Source organism: Mustela nivalis (assembly GCF_964662115.1).
Source record: "Mustela nivalis genome assembly, chromosome: 2".
Taxonomy (NCBI): Eukaryota; Metazoa; Chordata; class Mammalia; order Carnivora; family Mustelidae; genus Mustela; species Mustela nivalis.
Window position 1 is genome coordinate 140,247,320 of NC_139021.1, and position 13,371 is coordinate 140,260,690.

The 13,371-nt window shown below is 52.7% G+C and overlaps 1 protein-coding gene across 1 annotated transcript in view; it reads left to right on the top strand.

The window, feature by feature from the left end:
* Positions 1–3,780: 3,780 nt before the first annotated feature.
* The window catches only part of SH2D4B (SH2 domain containing 4B), a gene marked incomplete at its 5' end in the record, with an annotated part of 93,932 nt that continues 84,341 nt past the window's right edge, over positions 3,781–13,371 (top strand). Inside the window, one exon of the mRNA XM_082720140.1 lies at positions 3,781–3,881. Within this exon, the coding sequence (XP_082576266.1) occupies positions 3,863–3,881 (19 nt within the window). The remainder of the gene's footprint in view (positions 3,882–13,371) is intronic.

The window sequence follows — 13,371 nt, forward strand, 5'->3', positions numbered from 1 at the left end:
TGCTGTTGTCTTGGTCGTTTTTATTTTGAGTGACATCAAGATGGCATTAAACATCACGATGGTAAACTCGGCTGCTAAGGGAACCAGGGGCACTGGGAGTGACTAGACAGGACAGGACAGTGGAGGATAAAGGAATCCACGGGCGGCACAGTTTGAAACAAACTTCCATCAAGTGATTTGTTTTAGATTCCGTGCACCACTTTCCGTTATCCTTTGTGTGGAGGTTACACCCAGATCACGCGGACTTGTGGCTTGCTTACGCCCAGCTGGAAGCACGAGGCAGAACTCTGACTCTGCAGGTGGGCAGGAAAAGCATTAGGTGACCTCTGACCAGCCTCGGGTGGTGTGATCCAGGTGGGAGAGCTTGGGGACACTTGGGGGGGAGCCGGACCCTGCTGCTACATGAGTCTGGACGCCCGCAGGCCCATCTGAAGGGTAAGTAGCATTGGCCACCTTGCCATGTGCCTCTGATCTGTCCGGCCCCGGGGAGATGGTGGCTCTGGACCCACGCTGCTGGTGCGTGGGTGCCCAACAGCTTAGCCTCCTGGGTGGCTCCTTCTGGCTCATCTATCCGGGTCGCCCTTGTGGCTGGACCCCTTGTGAGTCTCCTGACAGCTCCTAGTCCAGCTCCAGATGAAGACTAATTAGGACTTTTTCAAGTTCAGTGTGTTTTTCAATTAGTTTACAAAGGTCTGGCCATTTGAGCCGTCCCCTCTGCCTCTGAGTGGTTGGATGAGAGAACAAGAGGAAGCCTGGCGGAAGGGGTGCATGCGTGGCTCTCTCCAGTGAACCCGCCTCCTCTCGGAGCCACAGTGCAGGCGTCCCGGTCCCGCGCAACCCCTGCACTCCCTGCCCTCCCAGACCGGGAGGAGGCCACTGTGACCTGTGCACCCCCCTCCGTCGCCCCCACATACTCTCGCTGCAACGTTTCTGGCTCTTCCTTTATCCTTCCCGTGCCCCTCCCGCTCTGCTCCTTGTAGGCCTCAGCTGCATCGGTGTTTTCCCACATCCTCTCCCTCTCACAATACATGTTTCCCCATGTCCGAAGGCTTGCCTCTGCCCCCCCTCGCCTGCCTGCCTTCCCTTCCCTGGGGGGGCTCGTTGTCTGGGTCTCTGTACCCCGCCCTCCACAGCCCAGCACTCCTCCCTGACTGAAAGCTGCTCACCCCCTCACCAAGCCCTGTCGGCCTCTGCAGCCCCCAGCACTCTGGACCACCCCCTGGGCCCAGGCTCGCCCAGCCTCTGGCCCACGCTGCCCATCCTTGTCACGCCCTCCAGCAACTCCTGCCACTGCCGGGCTCATTTGTCTCCAGGGGTGCGCCCTGCCTGGAGGGCTAGGCTGTGAGCTGGGCAGGAAAATCGTCTCCTAGGACAGGAAAACAGTCTCCTAGTGCCCAGGAAGCCTGTAGTTTCTCCATGTAAATAACAATAAAAATGACTTGGCTACAGAGCCTTCCGGAATATAGGGTGTGCAACAGGCACTTAACAGTTAAATTCAGTGACCAGAACAGCTCGGAGGAAGCCAGTTTCGTGCCCAAAATGTGCAGCTCGGAGAAAGGGGAGCTCCTGTGGAGGATTTGGAAGATCTAGATTCAAACTCTAGAAACCTGCCCCAGAACCTGTACCTGTTCGAGTAGGCCTGGCTCCTGCTGAGTGAAACCACACCAAGGGCATGCCCAGGGAGAAGCGGTTTCCCGAAGATTTCCCAGCTCCCGGACTCTGTGGCAGGTTGACAGATGTTTGGAGAAGGGAGGGGAATGTTCACTCCTGCCTGTGTGCCTAGATTTGGGACAATATGGTGCTCAGCCTTTTTCTTGGCACTGGGATCATCATGGTGCTCAGCCTTGCCCCTGAGACCCTGGTTTTGGGCCACAGGCCCACTTCCCTGCAAGGCCAGAGCTGCTCTCCACGCAACAAGCCCGCCGAGGTCTCTATGCACCTGGTGGGTCTGCCACTGAGGTGGTAATGGGCACGCATATGAGTATGGGCCTCTGCAATCTTAGGGACCTCAAGGAGGAGCTCCCCTGAAGAGGAGGCCAGCAGAGAAAGGAAGGCCTCAGTCTTGGTAGCAGGGCCATCTGACCGTTCTTGGTCTGCAGCCTCAGAGCATGGACTGCAGAGGCCCAGAGAAAGGTGAGGGGCTGTTGCAGTGGGTCCCAGCACCCAAGGAAGGACCCAGCATCCTAGGAAGGTCCTGCCCATGTGTCAAGTTCTCAGCCCTGCCACCCAGGGGGTCAATGCCTTTAGGTGTATGAGGTGAGTGGAATGACTGTATGACTTTCACAGAGGGGTATTTCTAGCTCTAGGGTCATGCATCATGTCTCTCCATGGGGCCACAGGGTTTTTAGGTTGTCTGCCCCCAAACTGTGGTAACTTGTCGCCAGTGATGGATCTTGGTAAAGGTGCTTCCACAAGCTTGTGTCTGTTACTCAAGAGCTTGTTGCCTGACCTTCCAGGGCCGACGGGGCCCTCTGAACATCCAGGGGACCCTATACCTTTAGTGCCATTTTAGCTCTGCCAAATCAGCAAGACCAGTCTTTTCCTCCTCCAGATGGCAGTGAAGAGAGGTATGTTCATTCTCAGAATGCTGTTGGGGTCTCCAGGATGCCTCTGGAAAACCTGCCGTGGGCACTGTGGAATAAGGACCAGGGAATGGCTCTGAGAGGAAGAAAAAGTCAAGGCTACGTTCAAGTGGGCACTCTTCCTGCAAAGTGACCGATTTCAGAGAACCCGGCTTTGGAGGAGGGAATGAACCTTTCCTCAGGAAGGCCGAGAGCATTCTTTCTTCCCTCCACCTTTTTTCCGTGCTCTGCTCTCCTACTTCAGTGGGGGCTTTGGAAGCAGGGTTTAATAACCATAGAAATAAATGAGCACCTCGGACTATAATTCTATCACCTCAAACAACTTTAAAGCTAGTTATTTTATATGTATAAGTAGTCTAAGCGCGGCTCCGTGTAATGGGAAGAAGTACGCTTCCTGTTCCCCAGAGGCAACTGCTCCCTCCCAGGTAACCTTCTAAAAAGTGTGGATCCATATTCCCAAATCTTTCTCATACAAATGAGAATCCTATTTTACGTGGTAGTCAACAATTAATTTTACTTGATATTTCCCCGAAATCTTTCTCCATGAGTGAATGTCGGTCCACAGTGCACCTTCACTGTCCCACCACCCAAGGCAGGGCCCCCCAGCCAGTGAACGAACCTTGCTCTGCCCAGGGGAGTATGTTTACAGTCGCAGGTAAGAGAAAACCCAGTTCAAACCGGTTTACACAATGAGGGGAGGTTTTTGGCTCCTGAAACTGGAAAGTCCAGAGGTGGGGTGAGTTTCGGGGTTGGTTTGATCCAAGTGGCTCAGCAACGCCAACAGGATCTGGTTTCTTTTATTCTCTCTGCTCTGCCTTCAACAGTGCCCCCATTGGCCGAGGCAGAGGGAGGGCGGACCCATCACAGGCAACCTGGGTCCCCACTGTGACGGGAATGGGATGGTAGTGAAGCCACTGACGGAAGCCCCCCTCCCAGAAGCCCCTGCACTCATCCTTCCCATTCAAACCACGTGTCAGGGCAACAGACCCCTGTGGAAGGGGGTGAACGTTGTGGAGGCCGCCAACAGCCTTCATGATGCTTCTGTGGGTGGATGTTTTAGTTGGTGTGGTGTTTTGTTGTTACAAGGGCTTATAAAAACTCCATGGCATTTTGTTGTTAGAAATGCAAGAAAAACATTTGTTTTGTTTTGTTTGCAAGAAAAACATGTTTTTAAAGGAGTTCCCCAAGGAGGTGGACTGACATCGTGACGATTGGGTTCTCGGGGCTGGGGCATGTCTACTGCTGCCAGCCCACAGCTGATATGTTGAGGGTGCCGTGGCATGAACATCCGTGATGGAGGTATGGGCTGGCTCTGGGCCAAGGGGGTAGATGGGAGGGGGGCGATGTCTCTCCAAGGACTCCTCCCAGTAGCCTGTGGCCCTCCAACAGCAGAGGTTCCACAGACAGGCTGAACAAGATGGGCAGGAGAGCCCTAGCCATCTGCCTTTGCCCTGGAAGATGGCTGGTCCTGTGGGAACAGTGTTGTTGGGAGGCAACCTTGTTTATCAGTGAGAATCAGCCCTCAAGACCCAGGGCTGCCCCTGAGGTTGCATAGGGAGGGAGCTAAAGAGTCTGGGCAGACACAAGCCTGGCCCCTGTCAGCCCAGAGGAAGCTCTAGGATGTGGCAGTTGGAAAGTCAAGGACCACCCGGTCTCCCAGCATGCCCTGGTTTCTTGCCCTGGGTCTCTGGGCTCCAGACAGCTCACTGCCTGACTGCTGCCCCCTGGTGGTTGGGTTGATCCCACTGCTGGAGAAGGGGGGCACCCCTGCTGGGCCTCTGCCTGTCTGCAGGGCCCTTTCCCCAGAGGGGTAGGTACTCGTTTTGGAGGCAAAAGAGAGACAAAAGGGGAAGGGAGAGGAGGAGGTCTTGGCTCTGTGGGGGTGCAGCCCCAGTGGAGACAGGGATGGGCTGTGCCAGCCTCTTCCGCTTCCCCTGCACCTGCCAGGCTGCAAAGCCCAGACCCAGATTTGTTTGGCTTAGGACCTCTGCTGTGGTGGGAAGAGGCCTGAGCCTGAGCTGGAGTTTGGGCTCAAAAAAAAAAAGTAAAACTTAGTACCTCGGTTTCTTCATTTAAATGCTCTCCCCCCTCCCCCACAGGGGGCCCAGGAATATTCCATTCATTATTGGAGATGACAGAGCGTGGGAGCCCTGACTGCCCAGCCACCTACTCACCAGCCGTGGAGCTTCTGGCAAGTTACTTAGTCTCCTTGAACCCTCTTTGTAGAGTAGGGATAGTAATGGCCCCACGTGGCCTTGTCTTGAGGCTGACATGAGCCGAGGTGGGTGAAGTGTTTGACATGGGCCCAGGGCACTATTGGGCACCCCCAATTACTGCTGGGGAGATGAATGAGGAGCAGCAGATCCCCACCAGGCCAGTCCCCACCAGCCTGAGCAGCCTGGGTTCCAAGTCACAGTTCAGGTGGGCTGACACAAAACGCCCCACTTCTCTGTGCTCTCAGGATCAAGGCTTGGAGGTCTGCAGGGAGACTCAGCAGGTATCTGGAATTCAAGATCTGTTTGCTTTCTGTGCCTTAGAGGTGGGGAGGCAGGAGAGGGTGTCACTTCTCGTCGGGAGCGCAGGTCCTGCTGGAAACCAGCACAACCCCAGAAGTCTCTGGAAGCCCCCAGAGGAAGCAGAGGGGCCCCTCGCCCTCCTAGGGAATGAAGGGTGTCCACAAAGGCCAGCCCATGGGAGCCCGCATAGCCGTACAGCCTGCCTTCAAGGGGCTCAGAGAGATGACATGGGGAGTAAGGGGCTCAAGGAGCTTGGGATGGGAAAGAAGAGAGCTCTGAACCAGGTGCTGCGGGAGACAAAACCCCAGACCCGGCAAGACATCATATTTGGACCAGGTGGACCCCAGCTGGTACCATTCTGGTCAGGAGAACAGACATGCAGGGAAGTGCTGGGACTGGCCAAGGCCGCAGCATGAGGGTCCAAGTCCAGGAGGCTGTCTGGGTCCTTTCCACCTCTGATGGGCGAGGGTGTCCCTCCAGGCAATGGGGCAGCCTCAACGGGAAGGAAGCCAGGAGTCAGGGAGACCTGTGTGTGTGTGTGTGTGTGTGTGTGTGTAAGACAGGTGTATGGGCCCTCACTTGCGTGTATGTGTGTGTGTGTGTGTGTGTGTGTGTGTGTGTAAGACAGGTGTATGGGCCCTCACTTGCTCCCAGGAGAAAATCCTTGTGTGTAAAAACCTGTGGGAGCCAGGGTCAGGTTCTGTTCTAAGGCAGCATGAATCCGGTGGTCTCAGCTCTGCACTCATTGCCCCTGTCTGGCCGGTGGTCCTCCTCTTACCCTCCTTGCCCAGCCCAGTCATCCTCTCAGTGCCTTTGAAAGGGCCTAGGACTGCTGGCCCTGTTTGAAGGTGATTGTTTGGATGTAGTCATTCACCTGACTGCAGGGACTGGACCCAGGCCTGGTGTTTTCTTTTAGTTTTAGATCTATTTTTTCCCCCTGTTTTTTAAAGTGAGCACAGCTGTGGGCCTATCTGGACAGAGCTGGAGTGGCCTCTGGGAGGGACTGAGCACCCTGTCTCTGGAGGTGTGCAAGCCCAGGCTCACCATCTCCCGGGGTCAGGGGTGATGTGGCTGGAAGTGGATTTTGTGTTTCGTGGACCATGGCCAGTCTTCCTTCCCATCTCCGAGAGGCAGTGATCTTTAGTGTGCCTTTTGTTAGAGATAATCTCTCCCTAAAAGAGTATTACTTACTTGATATTACATATGCATGTGCCAAAAATTTTATTTAATTCATTAATCAAGTGAGGGAGCTGGTAAGATTACCAGTCAGTTTGGAGGAGGAATCACATATATCTATATGAAGTAAAGGAATGTGCAGACTGGCTTTTTTCCAGGGGGAGGAGGTAGTTGGGCTCTATTCACATACATACAGTTAGGCATGTCCATAGACAAAAAGTATTTGGCCTTAACACTACAACTTAGTTGTAAAACTGCTCAAAGGTAATGAAAGTCCAGAATCACATCATTGGAAGAACGTGCTCTAAACAATGCATTGTTTTCCACGTGAGACACCCAGAATCTTTTTCGCTTATTCCAAAAAAGATTTCCTTTCACTTCTCATCCTTCTGGCACAGCTTACTTTTAAGAAATAGGACTCGGGGCGCCTGGGTGGCTCAGTGGTTTGGGCTGCTGCCTTGGGCTCGGGTCATGATCTCAGGGTCCTGGGATCGAGCCCCGCATCGGGCTCTCTGCTCCGCAGGAAGCCTGCTTCCCTCTCTCTCTCTCTCTCTCTCTCTCTGCTTGCCTCTCTGCCTACTTATGATCTCTGTCTGTCAAATAAATAAATAAAATCTTTAAAAAAAAAGAAAAAGAAAAAAAGAAATAGGACTCAGGCAAGGAATCCAAAGGAGCCAATCTCTTATGGCAAAGGGTGGAGTCTGCGGGTTAGGGTATCTCCCAAGTGCCCTGAGAAAAGGCCAGCCCCCGCGGGAGGCGTCCTGGGGGCACTGGCTGCCCTCTTAGCAATGAATGGATGGCTCAGGTCCTCAGGACATGTCTGCTGCCCCACGAGAGCCGAGCCGGGGTATCAGTAAAGGTGCTTTAGTCCTGTGGCCACCCCTGCAGACCCACCAGGAGCCACATTCAAAGCTGACCTTGTCTTTTTTGACCCCCAGTACCAACTCCTGCCTACACCCCAAACTTTTCCTATTTTCTCCCATCTCGGTTGAGGGTCCTGCCATCCACGCAGCAGCCAAATCCAGGAGGGTGGGCATCATCTGGGTTCCATGCATGCCATCACCTCCTCCGCTGTCAACAGAATGCCAAGTCATCTGTCCTCAAAGAATCAACTCATCCGTTGGGAGATCCTTCCCGATGCGCTCCCTGGGACCACCAATGTGACAGATGTCGGTGTCCTCCCTTTCATTCTTCTGTACGATTCCTGGGACTCCCCTTATTTGTAATGCATGCATTTGAGTCTCTTTTCAAGCATAATTGCATTTTGAAATGAGTTTCCCACCCCTCCCAGTGCATCTCTCTGGGATTCCTGGAAGCTGCCGGGGGGTGGACGGGCTTTGTCGGGACCCACCCTGGCAACACAGCACTCCAGAGCGAGCCAGGAACCAGGTGCCGTTGCCTCTGTAAGATGGACATGGTTCTTCCAGCCCACAGCTTGGGGAGTCATGCTGAGGTTCTCAAGGTGTGGTCCCTAGACCTGCAGCGGCAGCATCACTGGGGAACTTGTCAGAAGTGCAAATTCTGTGGTCCCACTCCAGGTCTCTGGAGTCAGGAACTCTGGCATGGAGCCCTGTCATCTCTTTCTAACTGGTCCTTACGAGATTCTAATATGCACACTCAAGTGTGAGGGCCACTGCACGAGGGCAGAATCAGAATAGACTAGCTGCTCGAGCAAAGTAGCCCCTAAACTTGGGAGGCTTCAAAAAAATAATTACAGGTCTTTGGGGAAGGAGGGGAGGGCAAGTCTTAGGAAGGAAGCCAGGGTGGCAGACACACCATTCATGCTCCCATTCTGTTGGTCCGAGCGCAGAGGCTACACTGAATCACAGGGGCTGGCAAAGGTCTGGGTGCATGCCCAGGAGAAGAGGAGGGGTTGGTCTTGGAGGACACAAGTGCTCTGTGCCCCACGTCCCAGAGTTTAAGGAGATGAAGATTGGAACGGGATTTACTGTCTTCCAGAATCTCCCTCTGCAAGGAACCGCGGGTCTAGTCTGCGTGGGGCTGTCTTGCCTAGCCTACGGTCCCTGCTCAGCCCCCTCATGGCCCCACAGAGTGGCTGGAGGCGCTGGGCACCTCACTGTGCAGGGCAGGGGTGTGGATCCCACAGGGCCAGGGGTGTGGTCTGCGAGCAGATCAGGGTCACATGGCATACTGAATCTCTCTCAGTGCCCTCCAGGTTGGCCAGTGGGGAGGTGTTGGCCCAGCTCCCTGGCTCTGGAAGGATTGTCCAACTCAGAACAAGAGTTGGGGGCTGGAGATTGGGCTGGAGTAGGCTGGGGTGGGGAGGGATGCGTTCCCTCTCAGCATGATGGGTTTAAGTCCTGGATCCCTGAGCAGCCATTTGGCCTTGACGATAAAGCTGACCTTGGGATAATAGAATCTCTTGCTTCATAGTCTTGTTCTGAGAATTAAATGAGATGGAAGAAGAAAGCCCTCGGCACAGTGCCTGCTGCCACAGTATTAACAGCTCTTTCCTGGTTGGTCCTCTAAGGAGGGCAGGGGGTTGGGGTCTCGGGTTCCCCTGGTGCCCGAGAACCCGACCTGGGGGGCTGGGCTCACTTGAGTTCTGAGCTGCTTGCTAGGTGGGGGCACTACTTCTCTTTACGGGTCAGGGTGGTCTCAGGGGCCTGGTGGGGCTGGGCCTGCCGTGTGGACATGACCGTGTTCACAGCTGCGAGGCATGATAGGCAGTGCTCACAGGCTGTGTGGTCCTCAGCAGGGAGCAGGGGACCTTGAGGGGGCTTCGTGGGCAGCTGCCCATGGTGTAAGCCTGTTGGCCGTCTCAGTCTCTAGAGTCGCCTCCTGCCCTTTGAGTTAATAAGTGTCAATCCAGGGCTGAGACTTAGCCAATCTGTCCTGAGTGGCCTTGTTCCAGGGGAATTTGGATGGAGCAGAGTGTTTTCTAATTAACAGGACTACGGCTCTAGGAGACATCTCGGGGCAGGAGTGCTGGCAGTGTTGGTGGTCTGTCTATGTCAGATGGAGGGCAGGGAGGTGGCAGTGGGCTCATACTTGCCCCCACCCGAGGACCCGGAGGTTCATCGTCCACTGTTGTATGGAGGCACAAAGGGCTCACCGCCTCCAGAAACCGCCTCTTCCTTTGCTGTGTCCCTGGCTTTCTGGAGGGAGACAGAGTGGGACTAAGGCAGCAAGGAGGTAGGGCAGCTGCCTTTAGAGAGAGACCTGGGGTCTGGGAGGACTTCCTGTGAGAAATGACTCTCAAGAAGATCAAGATACTCTGCCCCAGGTGCCTCGTCTTCCTGGTGTCCTGTCCTGTCCGCTTCTGAAGCATCCTTGGCAAGACAAATGGAGGGAGAACCAAGCCACTGGGGTGGTCAGGACACATGGGTGGTGGTGACCTTCACTCAAGCAAGGTTATCGGATTCTAGGGCGGGGACGGACAGTGGGACATTCCGAGACAGAGAGGGAACAGGGCCTTGGGGGCAGGGATGGGACCTCACGCCAGCGGGGTATTCCCACCACAGTGTCTCTGCTTTTCTCGGCATGTTGGCCCTGTTCTCTCCTGCTGCATGCAGACCTTCTCCCCTGTGGGGGCAGTTAGAGCTGTGGGGGAACATCAGCCCGTTTCTCCCAGTGCGGGCGTGTCCATTGCAGGCCTGAGTCACGCTGTGTCTGGGAAAGCTCTCTGGGCAGAGAGAATTAGCTGCGCAGCCCACCATCCCCACCTAACATTCTGATTCACCAGGTTAGTGAGGGACCAGGTCCTGGATTGAGGCGCAGGGAAACAGCTCACATTGGTACCTGCTATGGGCGTGGCCCACTCCGACATCACTTACCTTACCGGTTTACTGCTGATGGGAGCCCTGTGTATGCCCCGATTACTTCTGTGTATACAGAAGAGGAAGGTGAGTCGCGGCAGGGCCGTGTGGGGCTGACTGCAGCCCTGGGCTCTGCTGCTGTTATCACGAATGTGTAGTTGTGTCTGTACCATTGTCTTTTTATTCACGGATGTCAACATGGGTGTCCTTGCCCTTCAGAGGTACTCAGCCCCTGCCATTTCCATAGCGGGGAGAGCCCCAAGCCCTTCCTGTGATTCCTGCTCATTCCAGGGACCCATACTTCCATGTGCCTCCAACTCCTGGGCCCCTTAGTAGTCTCTGTTTTGTCCCCCCTCTGTCCTGGCAGAATTGGATAGAGGTTAAGGATTTTTGGGGTGGGGGTTGTTTTTGTTTTTCCCATAACTAAGAAATCTCATAGCAAGCCTTTTGAGAATTAAATCATTTTGGGGAAGATTTGGAATGAGGAGGTCCTCAGCCTTGGGTTTTATGGCCGGCCATCTGTCATTTCTCTCTCCTTCCTCTGCTGTCTCTGCCCCTCTGGAACTTCATGTCCAGCCTGGGTTACATGAAGCTGCTCAGTTCACCCCAGTGGGGCCTCCCAAATGGGCATATCTAGAACTAGCAAGGTTTCCAGATCATAGGCCTTTCCTTTTATTTATTTATTTATTTATTTATTTAAAAAAAAAAAAAAAGACTTTATTTGTTTGAGAGAGAGGGCAGGAATGGGGAGGAGAGAGAGAATCAGACTCCCCACTGAGCAGGGAGCCTGATGCAGGGCTCCATCCCAGGACCCCGGGATCATGACCCCAGCTGAAGGCAGATGCTTAATCAACTGAGCCACCCAGGCACCCCAGGCTTTCCATTTAAGTGGACCTGCTTAGTCTCCTTCAAAGGCATTAGGGGTTAAAAATATTCTTTTCCTTATTCATACCGCTGAGACCTTTCTACACATAATATTTTGCAACCTGCTTTCTGTCTTAGCAATACATAATGAGCACCCTTTTATGTCAACAAATATTCTTCTCAACAGAAACTCTAATGGCTGTAGAGCATTTTATCCTATGGACCTGTCATGGTTTACTGATCTAAACCTCATATATTGAACCCATCAGTTACTTTGATGTTCACTCTCCTAATACTACAGAGACCCCAGAGTTCACGGCCACTGAGGGCTATCCTGGTAGGATCACAGCTGACAGACAAGGATCCAGCTAACTATTCTGGTCTGTTTATTGAACAAATTCATTCATCCCTTCCCGCCTAATTGTAACTACCATTTTAACCACGTACTAAATAATTAGGTATATGTCTGGATCTTTGTCTGGGGTTTCTCACTTCCATCGGGCTGCTCTTGTGTTGGAACTGAAATGTTTGCTTTATGAAGTTTGAACTGGGCAGTACAGAGTTCAGTACTCCTCAGGGTTTTCTAGGCTGTTCTCATCTATTCATTTTTGTTGTTGTTGTTGTTGTTGAGCTTGGGGAGCATTTTATCAAGCTTCTCCCCTACTTCCCAATTAATTTTCAGGTCTGGTCTGAAATTATATTAAACATATACATTAATTTGATATTGTATTAGTTATATATTGCTGCATAACAAATTACCCTGAAAGTCTGATAGCTTAAAACAACACATGTATAGCTCCTACCTTTTCTGAGGGTCAGGAATCTAGGAATGGTTTAGCTGGATGATTCTAGGGAGGTCACAGTACAACTGCTGATCCAGGTCTGTGGCCTCACCTGACCAGATCTCTGTTCTCCTCACTGGCAGGAGATGTCAGTTCCTTACCCCGTGGGGCTCACATGGCTTCCCCAAAGTCATGAGAGAAAGAGAAACTCAAAGGGAAAGCAGAATGCCTTTTATTTATTTATTTATTTATTTAATCAAAGTATTTTTTTTAAAGATTTTATTTATTTATTTGACAGACAGAGATCCCAAGTAGGCAGAGTGGCAGGAAGAGAGAGAGGAGGAAGCAGGCTCCCCGTGGAGCAGAGAGCCCGATGTGGGACTCAATCCTAGGACCCTGAGATCATGACCTGGGCTGAAGGCTGAGGCTTTAACCCACTGAGCCACCCAGGCGACCCTCAATGTATTTTTTTAAAAAGATTTTATTTATTTACTTGACAGAGAGAGACACAGCAAGAGAGGGAACACAAGCAGAGGAAGTGGGAGAGGGAGAAGCAGGCTTCCCACCGAGCAGGGAGCAGGATGCAGGGCTCGATCCCAAAACCCTGGGATCATGATCTGACCCCAAGGCAGACACTTAATGACTGAGCCACCCAGTCACCCCGAGAATGCCTATTATGTTCTAACTGCAAAAGTGACAGATCACCACCTAGCATTTTCTATTGATGGCACAGAGCAACACCGATACACCGGGGGTCGGGGGTGTCACAAATACAGGAAGTGGGGAATCACGGGGAGCCATGTTGGACACCAACGAACACAGATGGATTAGACATTTTCCGACATTAGATCTTTCTGATTGTGCACGTGCTATGTTCCTACGCAGCCTGAAATCCCAGGCAGGCTCACAGTGTGAGTTTTACTTTTCTTCATACAGGCCCCCACGTGATTTGCCAAATAGATTCCCAGTATTTCGTATCTGGTTCTTACTGTAAGTGGGACCTTTTTCCCATATTTTCTATGTAGTTGTTGTACTCATTAGGGACACTATTGGTTTTCGTGGCCATGATCTTTCAGTGTGTCTTAAGTGGTGACAAGGCAGAATCAACTCTAAACTTTCACTGAGCCCTCGGACTGCAAAACTGAGACCAGGGGAGATCCTAGGTGTGCTCTTGGAAGTCGCTGATCCTGACACGGTGGCCGCACCGAGGCTTTCCCGAGGCCAAGATAATGTGGTTCTCAGGCCGACACCTGACACAGCATGCTTCAGCCATATGTATTCTACATCTTACTGTATAAAACGATGCAGAGTTGCCTATAATGGTCTCCCTTCCCCTTCTGAGAAGAAAGCAAGAAGCCATGTGTGTTCCGTGTTTGTCCTTTGTCTATACCAAAGTAATCACAGACAAATTCAAATAATGGCTTACACGGCGCGTGGTGTTCTGTGGGTCACCTTTCCGTTTATCTTTTCCTTTTATCTGCTGTGAATTTCTTCCCTTGTCAAAGCAGACAGTTCACGCATCCTTTGTGACTGGTGTAGAGCTTGGTATTGAGCAGCGCCCCCCAGCGGTCTCCAGTCCCAGAACCTCTGGGGGGGGGGCACGTATTCCCGCCCCAGAAGCAGCTGCATTAGCATGCAGAATTAAACAAATCACAAGGCCAGTGACAAATGG